Source organism: Muntiacus reevesi, chromosome 2 (genome assembly GCF_963930625.1).
Source record: "Muntiacus reevesi chromosome 2, mMunRee1.1, whole genome shotgun sequence".
In the NCBI taxonomy this organism is placed as follows: domain Eukaryota; kingdom Metazoa; phylum Chordata; class Mammalia; order Artiodactyla; family Cervidae; genus Muntiacus; species Muntiacus reevesi.
In genome coordinates this window covers 255,265,117-255,292,403 of record NC_089250.1, presented here as the reverse complement: position 1 = coordinate 255,292,403, position 27,287 = coordinate 255,265,117, and the positions used below count along the sequence as shown (strand labels likewise).

Genomic DNA, 27,287 nt, shown 5'->3' with positions numbered 1-27,287 from the left:
AAAAACACCAGGAGGTAGGGGTCATTGGTGGTCATCTTGGAGGCTAGCTACAACAGTGGATAAAAAAACATCTAAGCATTAGGAGAAAAAAGGTAAATTCTTCTATAGTCTTTGACCCAAAATCTAGAAGCATAAGGGAAAAGATTGATCAATTTGACACACCATGCATATTTATAACTTTATTATGACAACAGATACCATAAGTAAGTCCAAGATGTAATAAACTGAGAAAATTATTACCTTTCACAAAGGATTGAGAGAAAAAATAGAGAAGATAAAAAACCTCAAGGGACTTCCCTACTGCTCCAGTGGTTGAGACCATCGAGTGGTCTGCCTTCTAAGACAATGGACTCATGTTCAGTCCCTGGTCCAGGAAACTAACACCCTACGTACCACAGAGTAACTAAGCCCTTGTGCTATACCTAGAGAGTAGCCTGTGTGCCGAAACTAAGACCCAAAGCTGCCAAATAAGTAAATATTAAGAAAGAAAGAAAAAACCTCCAATTGTGTAATAGGCAAGAGATGTGGAAAGACAGTTCACTGTGATCTACATATTTAAGGTCACACATGACGCAAGTGTTGGAATGTCTCCGGGCCTATCGGCATGTCCTGCAGGTGCTCTGCCAGGCACTGTTCTGCCGGGAGCACAGTGTTCTACCCCAGGCCTGACAGTAAGTATACACAGCCATCCCTTATTAGAGTTGGCAGTTCCCATGTGCCACTTGATCACAAGAGATGAGTGACTTTGTTTATGACAGTGGTTGCTTACTTTAGAGAAGGACACGACTCTCAGTTCTTATGTTTCACTTGTCTGATCCTCCCCAGCTATCTTTATGATAATAAATGTCCTCATTTAATTTATCATGACAGGGATGATCCTGAAAAAAAAAAAAAAAAGACTTCCCAAATATATTTGTTTGTTACCCATAGCCATCTACTTCAGTGAGCCTAGATTCACTTCTGTTGTTTGTTATTTATCAGGTTTTTCCATGGAAAAAGAAAGGAAGAGCCTATGCGTGGCTAGCCATAGAGAGATGACTTCAGCTTGGAGAATCAATAGTGGGCAGGAGAGTGTGTTCAGCCTGCCCGGAAATAAAGACGTCATTGCCGTTAAATGAGATTCACCTGTGAGTGACTGGCAAATCCAGTGCACCAAGAATCACCACATAAAAATGATTTGTCAGAATGTTTTTTGAGAAGAGTTTTAAAAACATTCATGTTTTCTCAAAAATGCATCGATTCTATTTAGGTGACAGTCTGGAAAAGGCAACACTGGAGGGACAGAAATCAGATCAGTGGTTGCCAGATTTGAGGGTGAGAGGAAAGGATTGCCTACAGAGGACAGGAGGGAACTTTAGGGTGGTCATGAAAACATTCCATATCTTGGTTGCAGTGGTGATTTCATGGTTGTATATATTTGTCAGAACTCAAAACTGCACACCTCAGAAGGGTGAGTGTTACTCTATTAAAATTATACCTTAATAAATTTCACTTTAAAAATGTACAGATTCCAACTTTTAGATAACCTAAATTTCCTTCTATAAACGTGACCATTTTATTACATACCCTTTCTCATTTGACATGTTTATCAAGTTTTAGTTTTCAGATTGGTTTGTAACAGATTGCACCTAAATTATAGGAAGTTAGTATTTCCATATGTATTGATTCTTCTGCCCAATCATTCCATTTCAGGCAGCCAATATTTATTGAGCCTTGTGCCAGAAAAAAATCTTCCCTTGATATGACTATGGGCCTTCCCTGGTGGTCTAGTGGTTAAGAATCTGCCTGCCAATGCAGGGAACACTGGTTTGATCCCTGATCCAGGAAGACCCCACATGCCTCGGAGCAACTAAGGCTTGTGCCACAACTACTGAGCCTGAGTGCTGCAACTACTGAAGCCCATGCACCTAGAGCCGGTGTTCCACAACAAGAGAAGTCACTGCAATGAGAAGCCCACCCCCAGAGGAAGTGCAGCCCTTGCTCGGGGGCAACTAGAGAAAGCCCACGCAGCAACGAAGACCTAGCACTGTCAATACCCCCCAGCACAGTCAGTACCCCATGAAGTCTTCATCATCATCATCAAACATCATCACACTTCATCGTCATCAAACTTGTGACCCCATGGACTATAGCCCACCAGGCTCCTCTGTTCATGGGATTTTTCCAGCAATAATACTGGAGTAGGTTGCCATTTCCTCCTCCAGGGGATCTTCCCTACCCAGGGACTGAGCCTGTGTCTCCTGCATTGGCAGATGGATTGACCACTGAGTCACCTGGGAATCCCACCCTATGAAGTATACCCTCTTATTACTCCCATTGTAAGGATATGGAAATTGAGGTCAGGGAGATTAATGAACATCTTCAATAAGAATGGATCAGAATTCAGGGGTACCCCAGATTCTGTAGTCAGTGTTCCTAACCTTCATGCTATTGTCTTGATAAAACATGCTTCTGTGTGCACCCACGGCTGACTCATGTATGGCAAAAACCACCACAATATTGTAAGGAAATTATCCTCCAATTAAAATGAATTAATTTAAGAAAAAACATGCTTCTGATTCCCTGTGGGTAAGATTCTAAAAGTTCTGCTTTGCCTGTTTGTGGCTCCTGGTGGGGTAAGGGTGTGTGTTCTGAAATCATTTCTCATTAAAATTGAGACCCTAACTGTTAAAATTTATATTTTAATAACTAACATTTTCTAGATAAGAGCATTCAAACTTTATTGTAAAAACAATATAACAATATTAAATACAAATATATTGAAAAAATACCACTTATAATCCCACCAAACATTAACAAACATTTTCATTTATGTATATTTCTTCATAGATCTTCTCTATGTGCCTGACACATACCTACAAACAAAAGACATTCAAATTTGCTTTCTGGGGATTTGGTCCAGTCCATGTTCCCAATGCAGGGGGCCCAAGTTCCATCCCTGGTCAGGGAACTAGATCCCACATGCTGCAACTAAGAGTTTGCATGCTGCAATTAAAGATCCTGCATGTCACAACCTGAATGCCACAACTAAGACCCAGCACAACCAAATAAATAAGTATTTTAAAAATTCCTTTCCTGACAACAGCATGTTGAAAGGACTCTTAAAAATTATTTTGTCAACAGGAGTTTTCATTTGGCTTATTAACATTTGTTATGTAAGCCTTAAGGTTATAACATTCTACATTCAAACACCAGAGAAGAAGGATGATGAAGATCTCAGAGTACTGCAGTGCAAGCACCCAGAATCCTCTTTGGAATGAAATGAAAATAAGTAAATAAAAGAGAGGAATGCTTTTACATAAATCTAGCCTGTGCTCATGGACGCAGGGCATGTAGTCAGTTCTTGTACCTTTGGTCAGTTCCTAAGAGCTAAAGGAACAATATTTGAACAGGACTCTGATCTATGTTGACCACAGCCAAATAGTGTTCTTATGGAGATCTACTGTTCTTCCTAGATTCCATCTTCCATGAAAAAAAGAGTATGATTGTATTGTAGAAAAACACCTGGAGATTTATAATCCTGGCATCCTTCTGAACATCTCTTTATGTAATGAAATCTGTGAAGTATAAATATGTTGACCAGGCAATTCACTTCAATTTAAATGTACATGAAGAAGATTAAGAATAACTTAAAATATCATAATAGTTGATAGCTGAATCATTTAAGGGTGCCTTTTCCAAAAAAGTTACGAATGCTGCATGTTATCTTCCTGCATTACAGGCAGATTCTTTATCAGCTGAGCCACAAGGGAAGCCCCTTTAAATTATTAATAACCATTTTAGTTAGAAGCATCATTCAAACAGTAGACACGAAGGCTTTTACTTCCAACCAGGGTCTGATGCCACATACAAAACAGCCCATGCTGTGCTAGTTTCCCAGCATCAGGTAGGCAATGCCATTACAGTTCTGAGGGTACAGGGCAGTTACAGAAAAGGATTCTCCAAGACTCCATGACAAACTATGGGATTTCATATCTGTAATTTACCAGAATCAGTTTAGGTTGCTGGGTACAACCAAGTGTTTAATAAACACTAGGCCTTCTTGGATTCAGAGTCTGAATTTAAAATTCTAATCTAAATACTATAAATAAGTAGCATTTTTACACACTTACAATGGACTAAAATCACAGTAAGCTTAGTTCATTCTGATTTTTAAAATTCATATGGAAGTTTACCATCAGACTAAGTTTAGATAAACTGTAAGATTCCATTTTAATATGCACCAAAACCAACAATAACAACCCCTCTCCACATCCCCGCCCCCCAAAAAAAGCCCCAGACAAAATAACTCTTCCCTGTCTAACTGCATTCTGTTAAATGTTTTTGACTTCACCAGTCAGGACCCTCCGATTTCAGAGATGAGGGAAGGGAGACACAGGGAAGTCAGTGATTTGTTTGAGGTACTTGGAGAGAAAGGCAGAACAATGCCCACTGCAGCTGGTCTGGCCTTGTAGGAGGAGGCGCTCCCCTAAGAAATACAGAAGTCAGCCCTACAGCACTTCTATTTCTGAGGGTGCCTTACAGGCTCACACTTTGGGGCTTGCACCCTTAACAAACACTCATTACAGAATAGAGAACTGCATCCTAAAAATCAACTGTCTAGCTAAAAAGAAAAAAAAAATGTATGAACGTGCTGTTGAAAAAAATGCAGCATGATCAGGGTTCTCATGCAACCCAGAACTCTCTTCAACCCAAACTGCTTTTCAGTCATTGGACATCACACATCTCTTATGTAGTTTACTGTAAACCTTAGGCAAATCATGAATTTTATGCTCTGATTTGACTTCCCAAAAATATTTTCCCTTGTGGCATTTAAAAGCATACATTCTTAGAGTACATAAAAAAGAATTTGCCAGGCATTTTTTTCTTCTATAAATATTGTTCTGTTCTGTTTTTCTAATAGGAATAGTTGAAAGTTCCCGTGATAAGTGTCTTGACATTACAAGTTCTTGTCGTATCAGTATCAGATAAAGCTGTGCTATTTCCCCCAAAGAGAAGCCAGGTATATTTTCTCTTACAGGTATTTAACATATGATAGATTTATCAATATAATAGCACTTAATTTTTGAGGTAAAGACCCATCCTTTCACTTGTACCTTTAATTTAGGAAAGTTGACTCTTAACACTGACCGTACCCTATATACCCTCTATTAAATATTTGTAATTTTTAAATGACTTGTATCGTGGTATAAGATCATACCAAATATTTTAAGAAATTAATAACTTTGATATCCAACCTCTAAATTGAATCAGACTTCTACCAGAAAACAACCTCTTGAATTATACAGAGAAATGAGATCAGGGAGATATTGTTATAGGACAGCCTATTGCTCAAGCAGAAGGTGATTTTGTTCACATCACAGAGCAAAAAGTTCTATTAGGCAATGTTACAACTCCAAATAATGCCAGATATTATGAATACTTAACAAAGAGGTATTTAGGTTAACAGAGCCACAGGATAAATACGTTCATTCTAATTCAGCTTTTTTGGTGTGTCTACAGTACTTTATCACTGATTTCAGTGAACAGTGGATTCTCAGAACCAGGTACACATCTGATTGCACGTGTAAGTAAATACTCAAGGATCTGTCAAGTGGATGGAAAGAGTGAAAATAAAGACATTTGCTTGTTCCAATTGCCCTCTATGGATTACACAACTTCTACACTTGATCTTAGCCAAAAGGCTGAGAAGTGATGACTACACAGCTTCTAACAGGTTGTTTCTATAACAGATTCTGATGAATCATGAACCAAAACACCTTCATAAGAACACTCACAATTTTATAGATCAAAGAATATATTTAGTGCTTGGTTTTTAGGGATATTTTCCAACACTGGGTCACAATATGCCCCAGCCTGAGAGACATGAGGTGAGAGAGTCCATGCTATGTCCCAGGTGGATGAGAAAGCGGGTAGTTAGAAAACTTCCTGTGTCATTTCTGAAGGTATCCTGGGAAGGCAGGTGTCAAAAGAAATTTACACGGCCCAATTCAGATTCACCCAGACTGGATGAAGCAGAAGGAATCCCTCTTATTAGTTATTGTTTCAGAACTCTTAATCAGCCTAAGATTTTGTGGATATTTTAAAACCATTATCACAGAAACACAAACAGGTCCTGTGGTTTAACTATCTGTGTTGAGGAGTGGGACTGGGTGAGCGAGGCTGGGAGAGTGGTCCATAGGAGTGAGCTGTTGGTACTGATATTTACTTTTGACCCTTGGCCCTTCAAACTGCCCTGTGAAACACTGCCCATTCCCTCCTCCGGGTCCTCTTTCTCCCTTTTGGGGTGAAAAAGAGAGAAAAAAAAAATTCTTACCACTTTTCAGTTTCTGGGCTTTATTCCAAATTATCTTTAGAGTTAAATGCATCTGTTTTCTCAGTCTTTCTTCCCCAACAATGCTCTCTCTGAACCACAGGTGGGGAGTTGGTGGCACTGCTCAGGCAAATTCCAGCCTGGGACCTAGGGTGTTTTCCACATTTCCTTATTTATTGCCACAAAGAGGCTGTGGCCACTTCTGTCATCTACACCTGTGGTTCCAATAGTTTATGCTATGATCTCCTGCCTTAAGAAGATAGATTTTCAAAATAAATGGAGATGTTTGTTTAGCAACCTAAGTATGTAAGTAAAGATACCATGTATGACTCACTGGCAACTGTATGAACTTGTGGCCAAATGTCTTTTACAAAAAAATCAGCTTTGATAGTACACAATGTGGTCATATGATTTTTTTAAACAGAAGATCTTTTTTTTAAGCTCCTTAATTTTGAAGTTAAAGCTGTTACTTACGTTCTAACCCACTCTCAGGGTTGATTGGCTCAAAACCTCTGTGCCCAGTGATGTCACTTGACCCTCTCAGGGGGTGTCCAGGTCAGGGAGTTGTGCAGCTCCCTCCAAAGCCAGCTCTCCTACTGGCTGGCAAGCAAATTCCAAGGGATAGATAGGATTAAGGGCTCCAAAGAGGATTCCCCAGCCTTCCCCCAAAGGAGGATCAAAAACTCTGGTCTAGTTCTGGAACAAAAATAAGCCCCAGTCAAGGAGAAAGTGCCTGTTTGGATAGACTGCGTCCGTTCCTAAAGCTTGTGTCCCACCCAGGGAGTCATTTTCAGCAGGCAAGCAGGTGCAGAAGTGTGTAATGCTGCCCTGTAAGAACGCCCTTTGCATGAACTGCTATTTGCACACTCTCCTAAGCTTAGGCCTCAAAGGATGAAGGTAATAAAAACTGCTCATGTCTTATTACATTTGCTTTCTTGTTCCAGGAAACAAAACCAACACACAAACACAAAACAGCGCCCTCACCCCACTCTTCATTTCACCCCATCCTCTTTGCAAACTGCCTCTCTCCGAGAATGGGAATCACCCGCAGGGGTGGGGGCACCAGGATCAGCCTCAGTGTAAACACGCCCCAGCAGCACAGGCGGTAACATATTAAGTCGGAGGAATCTCGGGTCACTGCGAACGGTTTTCTATTAATAGGGGATAAAGCTCTTGCATACATTAGCGATAATGCCCTGGTGGCCCGCGCAAAATTAACTCCTCCCGGGCCAGCAAGAGGGAAGCCACGTTCTGCCCAGACAGATGTGTGCTTGAAACACGCGTACAAACATACACGTTACACACACGGTGCTTTAAAACCGCTCCCCTTAAACATGCCAGATCCCATTTCCATCTCTAGTCCAGGCGGTTGCAGAGGTTCTCCAGGGGTGTCTCTGGAGAGGGGTTGGTGGAGGCAGCGGCCCGTCGGGTACCGGTCAGCTCAGCTTCGCCACGCACACCGCCAAGGCTACAGCCGCCAGCAGCACGGCGCTGAAGATGGTGGCGGCCTTGGCCTTGCTCAGGTCGCAGGGCCCGGTGCGCTGTTCTACCGACACGCCGCCCACCGAGGAGACGCCGGCGCTGGCGCTGGACAGGAGCTCGGCACCTGCCGCCTGCCGGGCCTGCACCGTCCAGCGGGGGACGTTGACCTTCATCTCCATATCTTGGATCATTTCGCCCACCTGAAGGATCTCCCGCTCCAGCTGGTGCAGGTCTTCCACGTCGAAGTCGCGATGCGCCTCGTGCCGCAGGCTGCGGACGCTCAGGGCGCGCGCCGCTACGCCGGTCGCGCCGCCTTCCACCCCTGTGCGCACCAGCGGCCGCCGCGGCTCCTGCAACGGAAACTCAGTGCCCAGGGCCAATGCACGCCGCATGTCGGCTTCCAACAGGTCCAGGCAGCCGGAGAAGGCCACCCAGAGGCGCTCGAATTCGGCGCGCTCCTCGGCTCCCAGGCTCCGGTCGCGCAGCGGGGCAGTCAGCCGGACGCGGATGGCCACCGCCAGCTCCTGCGCTTTCTGGCGCGTCTTCTGCAGCTCCTCTCGCAGGTTCTGCGAGTCTGCGGAGCCGCCGATGGTCAGCACCAGGTGGTGGTAGCATGCGGTCGCCTTATTAAGCGCGTCCAGTAGCGCTTTGCACTCCTCCTTCGCCATGGCGCTGCTTTCTCGCGCAGCCCGGCCGCCTGCGCCCCTCTCACCTTCACCCACTCAGCGCAGCAGGATGCAGCCAGCCTCGACGGCGTTCCCCGGCCGGACGGCCCAAGCACTCCTCATGGCCTGAGAGGAACTTGGCGCTGTTCAGGGCCCACGACATGCGCTTCCGCTGACCCGGCGCGGAGAGAGCCCTGTTAGCTGTTTGCCAATCCCTCATCCATCCTCCCCAGGTGCGCTCCTAGTCACACGCTGAATCTCTGCGCGGCCCTCGCCTCCACGGTAGCACCTGCGAAGCCCGTGTTGAGGTCCCCATCCTCCTCCCGTGCCATCGACAGGGCTAGCGGGTCGCTGAGCCACTCGCTCCGAGAGCCTTAGCCGCTGCCAAGGGCGGCCGGGTCGGGTTTCTTAGGATCCGCCCACCCCCGCCCGCCCTCGCTGGGCGCTCCCATCCCCTGGACCAGGGATAGGCGGGGCCCTGCGCGGGGAAGTCACGTGCAGGTTCCCCATCTCCCCCTCCTCCGCACTCCATTACAGTCTGGAATATTAGCGCTCAGCAGATCCAACCCTCCTCTGCTTTTGAGAAGGGGAAACTGAGGCTCAGATTTAAAAGAGGGGAGGGGGATCAAGATCACGCCACGTGCATGTAAGTGATGAGGCTACAACTCAGTGACTCTGACTCTTAGACCCAGCCAGCGACGGAAGTAGTATACTTCGTAGGACTGGACACCCCTGTCCTCCAAACCGAGTAGTAAAAAGCAATCTGCGGGGCGAGAAGGCTGCCCTATCTCCCCAATCCTAGTCCAGCCCGCTTTCCAGCAACAGAGCTTGGACCCCACCCCTTGTGTCAGATGTGTCTTTCGGCCCCGCCCCCTCCCGTTCCAGGCAGGCGCAGTCGGTGGCTCTGGGCTGGTCCAGTCTTGAGTAGGAAGTGTTGCACGCCTCCTGAGCCCCACCCCCGGCTGGGCGGGCTCAATGATTGCTCTGCGCACGCGTCACTCTGAACAAAGACAGCTTCTCATTGGTCTGACCTGAGTCCTAGGTTGCGACTCCGCCCAACGGGGGTGGGCGGTGCAGCAGTTCTGCCGCGTTGGGGTGGTGGGCCCTGAGGTCTCTACCGAGGGGCCGGGAGGTATCGGCGCCACTCCTGGAAGGGCGGGGAGTGAAACTATGTAGCCTTTTAAGTAAGTGTCCTCCCTCCTGTCTCCTCCCGCGTCTCCCTTCCCTCGGGACGGCTGCGCCTCTGGGCCCAGAGGCCGGGCGGGGCCTCGGAGCGGAGAAGGGGGAGGGGCTCTTTCCTCCGCCGGGGCCCCAAGCTGGGCTGGCTGTCCCCGGGAGGCCCCCGAGGCCTGGGCCCATCGCGGAGTGGACTGCCGCGCCCGCACTCTCCAGCTCCCGTCCGCATCCTGGCTCGCTCTGCCCCTCGTGTGTGTTTGCGGGAGGGGTGGGGTTGGCGAAGAGTGCGCCCTCTGACCCCCGCGGCATCAGGACAGGTTAGCTGGTCTGGGATCCCGGGAGCTCAGACTTGGGGGCAGCAATAGGCAGGGCCGTCGCTCACGGGCTGGGTGGCTTCTGGGGTTTAAGGGAGGCCTGGCGGGGTGAGTGGAGGGGAGGCTGTGGATGGGGGTGCGGATCCTCGAGTCGGGCTGTCGTGGTCCCCGTGGTGATGGAGGCGCTGGGGGGAGAGGAGGGAATCCCTGCTAGCCTGCCTCTCATGGGGCGGGGGTCTCCTCTTCCTGCTGGGTTAAGATTACCCCGGGAAAACTATGAAGCACCAAGCGGTGTTCTGGATTCTGGATCTGTTCAGTTCTTTTCGTTGAAAATGGACTGCCCATTGGCGCGTGAGCAAGGCCTTGGGGCTCTGGCCGCCCCTGGAGGTGCTGGGGACGTGGTCGCTTGCGGTCGTGCAGGGCCACGGGGAGCAAGTGGCGCGTCTTCCTTGAGGATTTAGGACATTCGGGGAACAAGGCGCAGAGGAAACTGTAGGGGACTCCTAGTTTGCCTTGGGAGCTGGAATTTTCCAAGTTTTGTGGGTGTCCGGAAGAGAGACCCCTATTTTGATTAAGTAATGCACCCGTCCACCAGCTCGAGAGAGGAGCAGCAGATGTTAGCAGGATATTTACATTTCCAGGCAGCTTGCCAGGTTTGGCATTGAGGCAGCCGCCCCTGCCTCCAACCCCGTCCAAAGGGCTGGATTCAGGGATCTCTCACGCAGCAGTCTGTCCTTTAATTGGTTGTTTCAGTGGTGATACTGTGGCCCTTGGCCGTCTCAGCCACCTATGAACCAAATGGGGCCTTGACCGAGAGGAAGAGTAGTTTTTAGGATAAAATGGGTAGAAGAGAGGAGAGCCCATCTCTTCCGGGAGCTCTGTGGACAGCAGAAGGAGATGAAGCTGCAGAGGTGGGCAGGAGGCCAGAAATAAGAGGGCCTCCCTCCATGCCAAGTGGAGAAGTTGAGAGTGCATCTGATAGGGAGTGGAGTAGTCCTGCTCAGGTCTCAGTGTTGGAAAGATCCTGTCTCTCAGGTGGACAGGTTTGCAGTGGATCAAAGGTCAGGGCCTGAAGGCCTGGAGCAGGGGAGGGGGGGGCAATGCAAGATGGGAGCAGAAACAGATAGGTCTCACAAGTCCTAGTGGCAGAAAAGCAGACGGGGCCCTGAAGCTGGGTGGACATCTGCGGTGAGTTCTCCTCACCTGGCCTCGTCACCTGTGCTAATCCCACGTGGCAGCACTGCTGTGAGGGCATCAGTAGTGTTGGCCTAGGGCCTGGGCTCCAGGTCCTCATCGTGCCTCCTTGTGGCTCTTGGACTGTGTTGCTCTCATGAAGGCAGGTGCTGGGATTTGGCTCTACACATCTCTGTTAGGGTCTTTTGTTGTTGTTGTTTCTTTCCTTCAATGTGGACCTGAACTTGGCCAGGCAGCAGTAAGTGGTGGCATGAAGTGAGATCTTGATCTCCTAGCCAGGAATCGAACCTGGGTAGCCTGGATGAAAACCAGGAATCCTGGCCACCAGAACAGCGAGCACTAGAGGCTAGAAGCTATTTTTCCCTGACCTCTGCCGCCAGTGCAAAATGCATTTCTCACGGAGCCAAAAATGTAAATGCAGGTACAAAGTTTACTAGAGCCAAAGCATAACAACAAGTGTGAGAAAGCACAGAAAAATTGTTTAGTTAAGACAGAAGCAAGACAGAGATGCACACCCGGAGAGGAAGGGTGTGGACGTCCCCCCTTTGAGGAGGGGCATAGAACAGAGGCAATTGTCATTTATATAGGACGGTTCTTCTGATTGATTTTAGTATCTGTAGTATGTGTTGCTGAAGCGAGCACAGGACAGTTCTTCAGGGTCTTTGTTTACCTTTAGCCAATTATCTGGTTTCTTTTTCCACACCTGAACTGCTCTAGGACCCTCCCCAACATGTGTGCAGAACTTTTTTCCAGGATGGATTCTGGCCCAGAGGTCTGTGGGATGCCCTTAACATCACTTGTTATGGGGTGGTGCCTCCTCCTTTTTGACCTCCAAGGAGCCTTTCTGCACATGTGAAATGTCTCCCTTGGCCCAAGGCCAGGACATACCTGATCTTTTAACAGGATTTAGTCTCACTCTGCCCCTGCCATAAAAATGCCCAATGTCTGGTTATTTACCCAATTCCTATTGCTGGTTTTTATATTGAGGTGTAGATCTCGCAATATAGACAGGAGTCTGGTCATAAATATGTCATCCTGGAGCCCGTTTGTCTCTTGCTTCAGGAAATATAAACAGGGGGCTGGTGATGAATGTCAGGCGTGGAGCTCATCTTCTTCCCACCCCAGGAGGTGTGAATAGGCCAGTTGTAAATGCCTAGCCTGGAGCCCATCTGCCTCCTCCTCAGACAGTTTTTAAGGTCTTTATTGAATTTGTTACAATATTGCTTCTGTTCTGTGTTTTTGATTTTTTTTTGGTCCAGAGGCATGTGGTATCTTAGCTCCCCAGCCAGGGATCGAACCTGCACCCCCTGCATTGGAAGGCAAAATCTTAACCACTGGATCACCAGGGACACCACTGTTAGTGTTTGAGTCAGGGCTCTCCGTTTATGAAGTGCCAGGGTTAGGTTGGTGTCCACTAACTTCCTCCTTCCCTAGAGGAGCAGGGGAATGTGACCACGTGATGCTAGATTCCAGACCTGGAAAGGGTTCAGACATGAAGAGTCAGACACGATTTGTCCTGAGGTTTCTTCCGCATCTGAGAGAGCACCGAGAAGTGGTCCTTGGTGCTCCTGCCCAAGGGAGTTTGGTCCAGTGACTCCCCTGCATTCCCAGGAACAGGGTGTGGAGTGGCTTTCTGAGGGGTAGCTGTGTCCCTCCAAACTTCCCTGCTTCCAGCCCTGAGGCCTTCTCTCCCACTGTGAGGCTCCACATTCCAGCCAGCTCTGTGCTTAGCCTGCTCTGAGCATGTCTGGTTTTGGCTTTTTGCCAGCGCTTGCAGGCCCAGCCCCCCTCATCCTCCCCTGCATGTGGGCGGTGGATTTCCAGCTCCTGGGAGAAATATAATCCCTCCCTGGGAGCTCGATCTTCCTCTAACACCTCACTGTCACTTTGTTCAAGTGGACCAGCAGTTACTGCACATCTGCAGGGAGTCAGGCAGCCAGGTTTCAAAGTACTTTGAAGAAGAGCTTTGAGAAGCATATGGACAGGAGCCATAGACGTTAACAGAAGGACACAAGTGACTGCAATACCACACGTTACATCATCAAATTGCTTCCATTTGGTATTAGGCAGAGAGGCATACCAAGTTTTCCCTTTCTGCCTTTTCCTTCTGAGTCACACATGAAGCCCGCTGGAGAATATTGCTCATCAACTGGAGAATACGCCTGGTCAGGGTCTATGGTCAGGGCCCTGGGAGGGGCAGGAGCAGCCACAGCAGTGAGATTTCGGCAGGGAGTGCATCTCTGGGAGGTGCAGGCTTTCCTGGGCTAGCTTCTGCTGAGCTAGGCTGCACGCTATCACCAGATGGTCCCTGATAACATAGACTCATCCGGGCTGGCAGGACAGTTGGAGACCACAAAACCACGGGTGTGCACACCACCTCCTAAAATGCCCAGCACTGGGCTGAGGCCTCGCTTGACCCTCCTTTTCAAAATAACCTCAAATAATTCATGTGCAAGGGTATTTGGTACCTCTGACTAACTTCACTGGATTTTCTGTAAATCATTTCATCATTTGCACTTAAGAAAGGGTGGAATTTTGTGGGTTTTTTTTAAGGAGTTTTATATGAGGTTTCATACCTGTTTCCCTCACATGTGGTTTTAAAATACAAAACCAATTCTTGCAAGTAAACTTGTCAGATTATTTTAAAGCACATACCCCTGTATAAGAATTCAGCTCTGGCATTAAGCATTATTACATATTAGTATTTTTTTTAATTTATTTGGCTGTGCCAAGTCTTAGTAGTGGCACACAGGATCTTCTGTCTTTGTCATGGCGTGCAGGATTTTTCAATTTTGTTGTGTGGGAGCTATTAACAGTTCCCCGACCAGGGATCTAACCTGGGCCCCCTGCATTGAGAGTGCAGAGCCTTAGCCATTGGACCACCAGGGAAGTCCCTGATTATTACATATTTTTAACACTGGGACCGAAAGGTCAAGAACAGTGCTGGGCAGAGTTCTCTGTATCCCTACTGCTGGACAGGATTCAGTCATTGGCAACCAGGATACTGATGTCCAAGAGCAGGCATATGACTTGGACTGAAAAACAGCCAGCTCCATCCCATTCACCAGCAGTGGGTGCTGAGAGTCTTCTCTGTTTACAGTTCATGCATTTGAACCCAGGGTTTTGACGTGACATTCAGGGCCCTTCCCTTCTCTTGCTGCCCCTCTCTGACCTGTTCTGTCTGGATTCTTATTATTTCTCAGAGCTCATTTTCACAGCTGGTCAAGAAGAGTTTAGCCTTGAGTTTACTCCTGTGCTCCCCAGGAACGTGTTCCAGCCTCCTGATGCTTTGGCCCTGCTGTGGTCCCTGCCAAGGATGCCTCCCACACGCCCCAGCCCAACTCCATCCCTGGCATTGCTTTCTCCTTACCTTTCCTGGCACTCTTCTGTTTCTGGTTTTAAGTCTTCTTGCTTCCCAGCGAGGTGGTTCGTTCCTCCATCAGAGCCCACCCTTGTCAGGTCTATCTTGTAGGCGCGGGTGTTGGGGCTCTGCCAGCATCCTGTCTGAGGAGCAGGAGGAGTGTCCCTTCTCAGTTTTAGTCTGACCTTGTCTCATGTGGTTTTTATTTAAGGCATCTTTACTTTTGTGCTCCGCCGTATAGAACCAGCTGTGTCCGGAACCAGCACAGAACTTTGTGTTCTTGTGACTCTGCCCCAGCCAAATTATATTATCCAGTTGTTCTGGTAGGGACTCATAAAAGGATTATCTGGGCTCCAGTAATAGTTGCCTTCAACGATTTAAATACCTAAATGGTTGCAGAGCTGGGGCCTGCCGAAGGGATTATATGGAGCCATTTTCATGCTAGGCTCTTCTCCCTAAGAGGATTTGTAGGGAGCTCAGGGGACTTCTTCAGGCAGTCCTCAGGAGGGCCTGCAGCCAAGACAGCCCAGGCTGGACCAGACCGAGGGGATTTGATGCGGAGCCTGTTTGGCCATCTGTCACGGGGAGTTCTCCTATAAGGGAAATGCAGTGTGGAGTCTGTGCCTCCGTGGCTTGTATGATATAACCCTAGGCATAATTATTTTAACATGATGAATGCAGTGGTTAAAGGGATGAGTGTTAGAATAAATTCTGACATCCATCTAACCTTGAGTTGGACAACTGACCCTCAGTTTCTTCATCTGCGACATGGGGCAAATGATACCTGTGGTTATTGTGAGCATTAGTTGTATTTAGTTACCTAAAGTTATTGTGAGCATTCAAGTGGGTTGAGAATGTGTAGAAGTCATCACAGTGTCTAGACCAAGGATGCCCTCAAATAAATTGTGGCTGTTTTCAACGTTAGACTTTAGGGATAGAATTCATAATGCACTTAGGCATACGGTTCTGGTGTTTTCCCAAAGAGGCATTTTGGAATACTGTTACATAATGAGAAAGTAATTCAGTTTTTCACTTATATTTCATTCATCTGCTTGTATCAAGGGTAAGATTACTTGATGCCCTTTACTGTTGCTAATTTTCTCTTTTTAATGAAAAGAAGAGGCTCAAGTTGAGAACCTTTGGCAGGCAGTGGTATCTAGCCAGGTTTTAAATAATGTCAATTGACTTTATCATTTTTAATCATAAGATTATCTGAATAGGAAGTGATGCTGTTTTTCCATTTAAAGTAGTGATAAGGGTTCTTTTAAAAATACATTTTAAATGGGAGTAGATGTTTAAAGGAAAATGTCAAACATTAACAATAGAGCCGTCGTGTACAACTGTGAAGGTTATTTATTGCACAAGTGTCCTACCCCGGGGGAGAAGAGGTGTTGGCCAACTAGGCTAGTGTGTAGCCTATGAGCTGCTTACTAAGCCATGTGCTTTGGCACAGGGCTGTACCTACGGGAAAGATGGGGTGCCTTTTTGTAATTCTCACGAAAGCACCATGTGGGCTAGCAGAAAGTGACAGTACATTGGTGTGTAGAGTGGCAAAAATAGTGAGGGTAACATGTAAATGGAAATCCTGTAAGACAAGTATTCATTTTCTCCATTGTTCAAAACTGAGAGGTGAAATAACATGGCCAAAACTCTGATTCCTTTTCTGTGTCCATTTTTCATATTCCTGCCTCATACTTCAGTAAAAACCACACTGACATATGGTCAGGGGAGTAGACCAGGCGTATTGGAAGCCCCATTCACAACAGGAGCAGATCTTTATAGAATATATAAATAATGTCTAATAAAGGTTATACGTGGTCTGTGATCTTTTACAAAAATTACATTCTGGCTGTTCTGTGTCTGCATTGCTTTGCGTAGGCTGTCTCTAGTTGCGGTGAGTGGGGGCTCCCCTTTCGTTGTGGTGCATGGGCTTCTGACTGTGGTGGCTTCCCTGGTTGCAGCGCGTAGGCCCTGGAGTGTGCAGTCTGCGGTGTTCATGGCACACAGGCTCAGTAGCTGCTTCTTGTGGGCTCTAGAGCACAGGCTCGGTAGTTGTAGCGCTTGGGCTTAGTTGCCCTGTGGCCTGTGGAATCCTCCTGGCTGCTGCTGCTGCTAAGTCGCTTCAGTCACGTCCGACTCTGTGCATCCCCATAGACAGCTGCCCACCAGGCTCCCCCGTCCCTGGGATTCTGCAGGCAAGAACACTGGAGTGGGTTGCCACTTCCTTCTCCAGTGCATGAAAGAGAAAAGTGAAAGTGAAGTCGCTCAGTCGTGTCCTACCCTTAGTGACCCCATGGACTGCAGCCCACCAGGCTCCTCTGTCCATGGGATTTTCCAGGCAAGAGTCCTGGAGTGGGGTGCCATTGCCTTCTCCAGGAGTCCTCCTGGACTGGATACCAAATATATTTCCTCTGCAGGTGGATTCCTAACCAGTGGACCACCAGGGATGTCCATGATCTATGATCAAATGGAGAAAATTTAGTTGGCAGACATAAAAGAGGATGAAGGTAGAAAGACATACCATGCTCATGAAGAATGATTCATTATTATAAAGATGTTGACTCTCCAGTCTATAAATTTAGTGGTTACAATAAAATTCCCAATAGAAATTTCATGGAATTGATAGACTGACTCTAGTTCATGTGATATTGTAGAGAATTAGGTATAACCGAACAACTTTGGAGAACAGGGGGAGAAGTCTTCCTCTATGAGATGTCAAGGCTTATGATGAAGCCATAATTATGTAAACTAATGTGGTCTGATCCTCTCCTAAAGTAATCACCTCTAGCTACATGTGGCTATTAAGTATTTGAAATGAGGCTACTATGAATTGAGCAGAATACACATCAGATTTTGAAGACTCAGTAGAAGTAAACAGAATGTAAAATATGTCAATAATTTTAAAACATTGTTCACATGTTGGAAATATATTGTGCCTATATTAAATAAGATATATAATTAAAATTAATTTCAGTTTTAAAAATATGACTACTAGAAAATTTTAAATAATATATGTAATTATGCATAATATATATACAGTTATACTTTTCACATAAATCTGTTGGATGGCACTGATCAAGACCATTGAAACAGTAGAGCCCAGAAATAGGCCAAACATACATGGGGAGTTGGAATTTGACAAAGGTAGCATTACCAGCTGGTGTGAAAGGGATACAGTATATAAAAGACAATGATGGAACAGTTGACTTATGCTGTGGACTGAATGTTTGTCTCCCCCTGTCTCCCCGCACCCCCAGGCAGCCAAAATTCATATGTTGAATTCCTAATCCTAAATGTGATGGTATTTGGAGATGGGGCTTTGAGATCTAGTTGGGGTTAGGATAGGCCATGAAGGTGGGGCCCTCATGATGGGATTAGTGGCCTTATAAAAGGCAGAAGTGACAGGAGAACTCTTTCTCTACTATGTGAGGTTACAGTGAGAAGGTGACCAACCCATGCAGTCCAAGACGTGGACCCTCACCAAGAACAAGATCTGCTATAGTAGCACCTTGATTTTTGACCCCCAGCCTCCAGAACTGTGAGGAATAAAATGTTTGTTGTTTAAACCTCCTCAGTCTATTGTATTTTGTTATAAGACCCTGACCAAACTAAGATTACCTTCAGAAAAAAATTAGGTGCCCAGTTTATAGCATATATAAGAGTAAAGATGAATTGAATTCCAAAAAATGAAAAACTTTTAAGAGTCTTGGAAATTACAGGGACTATTTTTGTGGCCTTGGAGTTGGACAGGATGTGGTTTCAGGTAGCCTTGGCTGCATAACCAGCCAGCCCCCAGATTCGTAACTTACAACTGCTAACGTTTATTGTTCCTTACAATTCTGTGGGCTGGCAAGGTGGGTCTTCCGCTCGTCTCACCTGGGCTCACTAGTGTGGTTGCACTCAACCAGTGGGCTGGCTTTGCTCACTGGACCCCCTCTCTCTCCCTCCATGGGCTTTCATTCCATGGGCTTCTCTATTGCATGGTGATCACGTGGTGCCAAATGAATGAAAGTGAAATCTGCAAGGTCTCTTGAGGCTGACACTCAGAATCACAGAACATCAATTCTGTCTGCTTGGTTGGTTAAAGCAAACCACAGGGATGGCTCAAATTTGAGAGATGGGGAAATAGACTCCACCTTCTCATAGGAGGAATGGTGAAGTTAGTTTACAAGGGGGCACGCCAAGATGATAGGATTTCCTTAGCTCCCAAGACCACTGACCAGTAAGGCAAAGATGGACAAGTTCAACTACATTAAAATCAAACACTTTTATTTCTGAAAACACTCATTTGGAAAAATGAAGAGACAAGTCACAGATCAGGAGAAGATATTTGCAACATCTTTTAGTGTCCAGATGTCGAGAGAGCTACCAATTGGAAAGAAAAGAGCCAACAACGCGTTAGAAAAGTGGCCCAAAAACATGGTAATTTATAGCATGTAAAGAAGTGATGTTCAGCTTCATTAAAGAAATGAAAATTAGAAATAGCGAAATAGCTATTTTATACCCAGACTGGCATAAATGAGTTGGTCTGACAACTCCAAGAAGTACTGGCTAGGATGTGATAAGAGGAAGGGGAGTGGTCATGGACTTTGCAGGGAGGTCGAAAGTGGTCCAATGTTATCAGCATCTGGTGAAGGTGTAGGTGTATGCTGCAGTGCCTCTCCTAGTGAGATTCCTAGATGTGTACTCCAGGAACACATGAGTGTGAGAGTGTTGGTGTCAGCATTATTTGTAATACTGAAAGTGTGGAACCAACTTAAGTATAGGATATTAGATTAATTGTGTCATGTTCACTTCATACAGTACAGCAGAAATTAGTAACTTAATAGGAGCTGTGTGGATCAGCACTGATAGAACTTGAAAGCATAACATTGATGGAAAAGATGGAAAAGTATATGCTCCAGGTGACTTACAGCATGATACCATTTATGTAGATTTTGAAGCCCATAAAACAAGATTTTGTATTATTTATGAATACATGAGTTTTAAAGGAGTAGAAATGTCAGCAAGAAGGATATAGAAACAGCTTTAAGATAGTGGTTGTCTCTGAACAAGGAGGAGAGGATGGGAGGGAGGGGGCAGATAGGGGAACCAGTCTACTCTGATATACTTTATTTCTGAAAAGGAAATCTGAGGCAGATATGGCAATGCGGTAAGATTTGGTATCCTGGGAGGTGGCGGTGGTTTAGTCGCTAAGTCGTGTCTGACCTGTGACGCCATGGGCTGTAGCCCACCAGGCTCCTCTGTCCATGGGATTCTCCAGGCAAGAATACTGGAGTGGGTTGCCATTTCCTCCTCCAGGGGATCTTCCCAACTTAGGAATCAAACCCCGATCTCCTGCATTGCAGGCAGATTCTTTACTGACTGAGCTATCTTGGGTGGTAGGTTAGCATTATTACTCTACTTTTCTGTTATGCTTAAAATATTTCATTAAAAATGTGCATATCTTTAAAATATCATAATTTGGGTCATGTAGGATGTTCTAAAAATAGCTGTTGTTACTTTTGCAATTACTTGGAGCATAACAAGATTTTCTGAACATGATTTATATGTTTAACCAGTAAAAAAGTCATCTTGGAACTTGTGGCTTTTCTTTGATCTTTCCTGACAGTGTGCTAGGTCTGTAGAGTGATGCATGTCAGGGATGCTTTTTGGACATTGCCAGATCAGAACTGTTATGTGACACTCCAGTCTGAAGGTGGTCGTTTATGGCTGTTTCCTCTCTTGTCCCAGGAGACTCGCTCTGCCCCACCTGAAGTCCATATGGCTCTGTATGATGAGGACCTCCTGAAAAATCCCTTCTACCTGGCTCTTCAGAAGTGGCGTCCTGACTTGTGCAACAAGGTGGCCCAGGCCCATGGCATTGTAAGTGCATCGATCCCGGTGGTGGTCCTTCTGTGCTGGGCGTGGGAGGCCTGCCTACAAATATAGTAGACTTCAGTTAAATTTAGCAGGAGTCAGGTATAGAACTGCTTAGTGCAGCCAGCCCCAGACCATGCTCGGCATGTGGACGAGCAGAGAGGAACCGCCCTGAGCAGCTTCCTCCAGGCAGTCTCCTGAGACTGCTCCAGCCCGGGTGTAATCCTTTCTCTGAACTCTCAGCCCCCAGGATCACCGGTCTCATAGTGACCGTTGTTTCTCCTGTTTCCATGTTGAGCAGGAGGGCTTCTCCAGGGCAGAAATCATATCCTTTCTCGTCTATGAGATGGGTGCTCACTCCCAGAGCAGGGGAACGTGTGAATGTAAGGGTATGTCACCTTCAAAGGCATTTCCTAAAGAGGAGGAGCCGAGAGAACTTTCGCAGTAGAGACCTCAGCCTCAGAAACTTCTAGGAGCAGCCAGGTAACAGGAGCCAGAGGAGAGAGAAACCGTGGTCTGTTGGCGGGGTGTCTGCTGCCTGGAGGAAGGAAGGGCCCACACTGCAGGCCTTTCTTCTTTCTGAAGTTGGTGAAGTTGGCTGACATCTTACTTACACACCATGGGATACAGAGGGTTAGCTGGGCGCCTTTGTGCCGCCTGCCTATGGCAGGGCCTCTTCGGTTTTTTTTTTTCCCAAAATAATTTGTATTTATTTATTTGTTTTAAGCTGTGCTGGCTCTTTGTTGCTGCGGGGGCTACTCTGTAGTTATGATGCTCCGGCTTCCCATCATAGTGGCTTCTTCTGTTCACAGCACGGGCTCTAGGGCATGCGGGCTCCGGTAGCTGCTGCGCGTGGGCCTCTTCCCTTCCTGCACTGTCCTCTTTTCTTCTCATGCTTTTGTTCCTGCTTCTCTCCCAATGATGGGGTTTTAGGTGAGTCAGGTGGCTGAGGATTTGAACCAAAGGAGAAATGAGTTAGCTCAGGTTTCTCTGCAACCTTAGAACTGACTTTCCCATGCTTAGCATCCCCCATTCTGCCATCAGAAGTCTGTTTTTGTTTTTTACCCCAAGTCCCTTCCGGTTTTTATGATTGGTTTTGTGATTAATATCTCTTTCCCAGAATATTTTTTTTACTTTGGATTTTAGAAGTCATAAACTTCATTATTTAAAAAAAAAAATTAAGAGAATACAGTTATTTCCAAAGAAGAAAATAAAAATCTCATGAAGCTCACCACAGGTGTCCACTGTCATCTGTTCACTTCACAGCAGCTCTTAAATGCTGCTCTGTGTAAGGCACTAGGTTTGATGTGGGAGATTCAGCCAAAAATATGAGTAGGCAGCACGATCTTTACCCTCATGGATCTCTACCCAAAATTCTAGTGGGAGAGACGGTCATACTCTGGGTTAATATTTAACTAGTTCTGGTGAAGTGTCACAGAGAAAAGGCCCAGACATCGTGTTAACTGAGAGGGCCTGACCCAACTGGGGAGATATTTCCTTCCCCTCTTTGTTCTATGGTGTTTTAGAAAGAAATACTGTCTAGGTAAGAGTGTGTTATCACAGGCAACTTTCTCTTGTTAAAAGCTCCGTGCCGCGGACCGCTGCTAACCTCTCAGGAAGCCCTGGGGGACCTGTCTCGCTTGTCACTGAGTTGCTAGCACTTAGCACTCCCTGTCACCCAGGAGGTGATTTTGCAGCTGCCAGCTCAAAATCCCACTCAAGCTCACTTTAGCAAAAGGGGAATTTGGCATAAGAACTTTAGCATCTCAGTCACCTTCCTCTCCGGTACATAGAGGAATAGGACATGCTTCTTCTTCTTCTTTTTTTTTTAATTTTATTTTTTAGCGTGCAAAGTGTGCATGTGAGGTCTTAGTTCCCTGGCCAAGGATCAAATTCTTGTCCCCTGCTTTGGGAACGTGGAGTCTCAACCACTGGCCCACCAGGAAAGTCCCGGAGGTGCTACTTAAGTTGCCATCCTGAGATCCCAAGGGTGCCCCAGGCTTCTTACTCCGGCTCCCGCTGAGATCCACAAGGGGCTGTGTGGGGCCCACATTCAGTAGACTCGAGAGTCAGCGAGGCCAACTCCTCAGGAAAGGGCAACTGTGGGAAGGAGCCAACTGTCACTGTCCTGTTCAGCCAGGCCAGGTGTTGATAACCAGCTCCTGCCGCCTGTTGGCCATGTGATGGAGCCCCGGCTCATCTAACCTGTCCTGTTGCTCTTTCTGGGTCTGTTGGTTGAGTGTAAAAAGTAGAATATCCCAATGACCTCTAGAAGAGTGCTCGTCCTTTCTGCCATCTCTGAGGGACCCACATGGCCTCAGCAGGTGAATGCTATATTTCCTTCCATGGGGCTTGGCCACTGGGCTGAGTTTGTGCTAAGTCACTTTAGTCGTGTCTGACTCTGTGGCCCTGTGGACTGTAGCCTCCAGGCTCCTCTCTCCATGGGATTCTCCAGGCAAGAACACTGGAGTGGGTTGCTATGCCCTCCTCCAGGGCATCTTCCTGACCCAGGATTCGAACCCACATCCTTTAAGTCTCCTGCATTGGCAGGTGAGTTCTTTACCACTAGCATCCCACCTGGGAAGCCTGGACTGAGTTTGGTGGCCCCTGAATCTGCCCTGGGGATTAGGATCCTTCACTAGGCTCTGAAAATGTGAAGTCACCACTTTTTATTTACTTTTTTATTTGGCTGCACTGGGTCTTCTCCACAGGATATGGGGTGTATGTTCCCTGACCAGGGATCAAACCCATGTCCCCTGCATTGCAAGGTGGACTCTTAACCACTGGCCATCAGGAAAGTCCTGACGTCACCACTTTTGAACATGCGTCTCCCCAGGGTTAAATGCCCTTCACCTCTTCCTTTGCAAATGGAGCTAGCAGGCCCCCTCCCACGACAGCTGAGGGTGCAGGCTGGCTGCTCCCCTCACCTGTCCCAGCCCCTCCTCGAGTTTGACTTCCTTCCCGAACCTTCCTTTGATGGGGCTGCCCCGTGTCCAGGAAGGCACCCCCTGCCACCATTTGCTCTTTGGCTGGACAGTGGAAGCCCGTCTCCTAAAGTTCCTTCTAATTCTGACTCCAGAGACCTGTGGCGCCCACACACTGCCTCTCACAGTTACCTTGTTCTTGTGACCATCCGGTTATTATGCAATGAGTTTTCTTCAGAGCAGCTGCGTAGGCCTCCTGCACCCTGGAGCTCTTGTTCTTGGGGCATTGGGCAAAAGTTCTCCAGATTTCCCTGGTGGACCGGGGGTGGGTGGGTCCATTTGCCTGTAGGGAAAACAGCAATGGCAAAAGGAGATGACATTTGGTCCTTTTATCATGGCCCTGTAATTATGGGTCTAATTATGGGGTATGCAGGCTTCTGAGGGCTCACCTGGGAACCTAGCGTCGTGACTTCTAAGTTCCAGGGAACTGACTTTCGAGAACATGCTTGTACAGCCCAGCTAAGGGCGCTGAAGTTCATATTCCAGTTCTCGGAATTTGCTCAGTAGAGCTTCATCTGACAAACACCGAGTTATCTCCTACACTCCGGGCTCCACACAGGATTTGCAGGGTCACACGGAGGGATAGGGGACACGACATGCCTTCAGGAACTTCGACGAACAGGTCATTTGTAGGCCAGAGGGTTGAGTATTAGGACAGAAGTGGTCATGTGCTCCGGTGGAGTAGCCGACCCAGGCAGGTGGAAGTCAGGAGTGTACCCTGGAGTAGGTATGACTAATGCTAATTCTTGTTTTTATGCTTTTTTTTCTTTAATGTCTATTATTTTTTAAAAATTCTTTATAAAGAGGTTATAATAAAAAGTTTTATCGTTAAGCTCTGAACTGAGTCCCTAGCTCATGGGCTTCTCAGCAACTCTGAACTTGGCGTCTTCCACACCGGCTACTATGGCTCCACAGCCTCCGTTCCAGAAATAGTCCGATCCTCCCTCCTGTGAGGGCACTTGGCACCAGAGCCTGCCTCCCGTGGGTGGCTTCAGAGCCACCCACCACTGATCCCACTCACCCCTGTCTCAGCAGGAACCTGGTGGATGGATGGAGCCACAGAGAGCCAGCCACTTGGCTTCTGCTTGCCTTGAAATGCACCAGGCAGCCTTGCCTGCCTGAAAACTTTGGGAGAGTCCTTGAAATTGGAGGCTTCCCTGTTCACTCAGCAAGCACTGATTGGTATCTACTGTATGGTGAGCCGTGGGCTTGGTAATGGGGATTCAGTGCCTCGGGAGCTGGTCACACTTATTTAAGGAGGTGGAGAAGGTGTGTGTACACAGTGGGGATGCTCACAGGATGCAGTCCCAGTGGTGGTGGGGTGAGCGGTGTGTATCTCTGAAGCACCTCACAGGTTCCTGGCCCCTCGGAGGCCCCGCTCATATGAGACTGTGTGACCCCTGCATCCGCTGAGCTGGAGTGGGGCAATCCCTTGGCCTGCCTTTGGCCACCTAAATCCCTCAGGCCTGGGTCATGCTGTCCTCTTGCCCTGGGGCCAACCCTCTCATCTCCAAGATCTTCTTTTTGTGTTCCAGGTTGCAGTGAGGACATCTAGGAGCCTTGAGGCTGTTTCTTGATTCTGGCTCATACTTGAAGGCCTCTTGTTTTTTTAAACTGCACTTTTATTAACATTTGAAAATTATTATGATTTTCTCACCTTTTTTTCTCTTCTCATCTGGTACCACTAAGCCCATCTCAGGACCTTTGCACATGCTTTCTTCTGACAAAAGCATTCTTCCTGGGACTTCCCTGGTGGTGCAGTGGTGAAGACTCTGAGCTTCCACTGCAGGGGGCATGGGTTTGATCCTGGTCTGGGAACTAGGATCCTGCATGCTGTATAGTGTGCCCCCCACCCAAAAGAAGTTTTTCCCTTAGATCTTTACTTGGTGGGTCCTTCTCTCCATCCATTCCTTGCACAAATGAGGCTTTCTTAGAGAGCCCCCACCACCTTAACAACTTGACCTGAGTTAGCTAACCTTTGCTCCACTCCAGGCATTCTCTGGCTTGATGCCCTACTTTATCATCTGCATAAAACTTACTGATATATGGAATCTGTTATATTGTTAAAAAAAATCTGTATACCCCACTTAGAATGTAGTGTCCATGAGGACAATTCACCATATCTCCAACAGTGCCCAGTGTCATGAATATTGAATGGAGAAAAGAACAGGAAAACCAAACTCAAATTTTAATACTTACTTGAATAAAGTTGGCTACCCAAAAATTTTTTTAAAAGTTATTGTGTTTAATCTCAAACACGAACAAGTGGAAAGAATCATACCATGTGCCCCTGCCTCCATCACTCAGTTTCCACAGCGCCGGGCTCAGACACCAGCACTTATCACTTTGACCCCCGCTGCCCTCTCCCCTCGGCCAGGGGATCATTTGGAAACAAATTCCAGAAAATTATATAAGGTAATCATACTGGCACCCCACTCCAGGACTCTTGCCTGGAAAATCCCATGGACGGAGGAGCCTGGTAGGCTGCAGTCCATGGGGTCGCGAAGAGTCGGACACAACTGAGTGACTTCACTTTCACTTTTCACTTTCATGCCTTGGAGAAGGAAATGGCAACCCACTCCAGTGTCCTTGCCTGGAGAATCCCAGGGACGGCGGAGCCTGGTGGGCTGCAGTCTAGGGGGTCGCACAGAGTCGGACATGACTGAAGCGACTTAGCAGCAGCAGCAGTCATATGATTTCTTCTGTAGATCTTTAGGAATGTAGTTTTCAATGATAAGGACTTAAAAAAAAACAACCACAACCTCACACCGTTATCATAGCTCAAAAATTCCTCAGTGACTCTTTGGTGGTGGTGTTCACTATGCAAATCTCCCACCTCATCTCATAATTCTTTGTTTGTTTTCCAGTTGGTTTGTTTAAATCAGAATCCAGAGGAGATCCACACATTATTCTGGATTTGATAGGCCTTTGTTTTTTCAGTTGAAGTTATGGTTCGGTTCAGTTCAGTTCAGTCGCTCAGTCATGTCCAACTCTTTGCGACCCCATGAACCGCAGCACACCAGGCCTCCCTGTCCATCACCAACTCCTGGAGTCCACCCAAACCCATGTCTATTGAGTTGGTGATGCCATCCAGCCATCTCATCCTTAGTCGTCCCCTTCTCCTCCTGCCCTCAATCTTTCCCAGCATCAGGGTCTTTTCAAAACGAGTCAGCTCTTCGTTACAGTTGATTTACAATATTGTGTTAGTTTCAGGTGTATAGCAGTGATGCAGTGATTCAGTTCTTTTTCAAATTCTTTCTCATTACAGGTTATTACAAGGTATTGAAGATAGTTCCTTGTGCTGTATAGTAAATCTTTGTTGCTGGGTATGCCTTTTAAGTCATTCTTTTTTCTCCTAATGTTACTGAGCTAAACTTTCAGAGCAGTTAAACTGTATCTACTTAATGTGAAAGTTGATCCATATCGACACATCTATAGGCTTATGAAGCTATCAGCGCAGTCTTACTGTGTTTTTAATTTTAAAAAATTCAATTCAATTAATAATTATTATTACTTTTTCAGCTGCACTGGGATTTTGTTGCAGTACACACGCTTTCCCTAGGTGCAGTTCACGGGTGGAGCAGGGGCTCTAGAGCATGCAAGCTAATTAGTTGTGTCATGAAGGCTTAGTTGGCCCATGGCATGTGGGATCTTAGTTCCCTGACCAGGGATTGAACCTACGTCCCCTGCATCGGCAAGGCAGATTCTTAACCATTAGACCACCAGAGACGTCCCTTAAGTTTCTTTTTAGCTATATCCCTTTCTTTCCTCATTTTCCTTTCCTTGAAATTCATGTATCCAGGTCATTTATTCTGTAGGCTTTCCTACCTTCTGGCTTTTGCCAGTTGCAGTCCTGTGTTGGTGTTCACCAAAGTTCTCTGGTCTCTGTATTTCCTGAACTTGGTAGCTAAGTCTAGCTCTGGGTCTGATTCAGTCTTG

General features: G+C 46.8%; 2 protein-coding genes and 2 non-coding genes across 6 annotated transcripts in view; 1 reads left to right on the top strand and 3 right to left on the bottom strand.

Moving 5' to 3' along the window:
- Window positions 1–2,713: 2,713 nt before the first annotated feature.
- On the bottom strand, window positions 2,714–8,847 carry RGS9BP (regulator of G protein signaling 9 binding protein). Its single transcript, XM_065925734.1, has one exon. The coding sequence runs from the start codon at window positions 8,461–8,463 to the stop codon at window positions 7,750–7,752; it is 714 nt and encodes a 237-aa protein (XP_065781806.1). The 5' UTR covers window positions 8,464–8,847; the 3' UTR covers window positions 2,714–7,749.
- Window positions 5,504–5,696, bottom strand: LOC136161946 (U2 spliceosomal RNA). The gene has a single exon (XR_010661821.1). It is a non-coding gene; the product is annotated as a U2 spliceosomal RNA (small nuclear RNA).
- Window positions 8,848–9,509: 662 nt separating the features above from the next.
- ANKRD27 (ankyrin repeat domain 27) overlaps window positions 9,510–27,287 on the top strand; it is a 64,653-nt gene continuing 46,875 nt past the window's right edge. For 2 of the 3 annotated variants that reach the window (XM_065925731.1, XM_065925729.1), the window contains exons 1-2: window positions 9,510–9,644; window positions 20,239–20,370. In XM_065925731.1, coding sequence (XP_065781803.1) covers window positions 20,269–20,370 — 102 coding nt within the window. In that variant the 5' untranslated portion in view covers window positions 9,510–9,644; window positions 20,239–20,268. Of the gene's footprint in view, window positions 9,645–9,703; window positions 9,954–20,238; window positions 20,371–27,287 lie in introns of those variants that run through there. The other variant, XM_065925730.1, reaches the window with a different exon arrangement.
- TRNAE-CUC (transfer RNA glutamic acid (anticodon CUC)) lies at window positions 13,961–14,033 on the bottom strand. The gene has a single exon. It is a non-coding gene; the product is annotated as a tRNA-Glu (tRNA).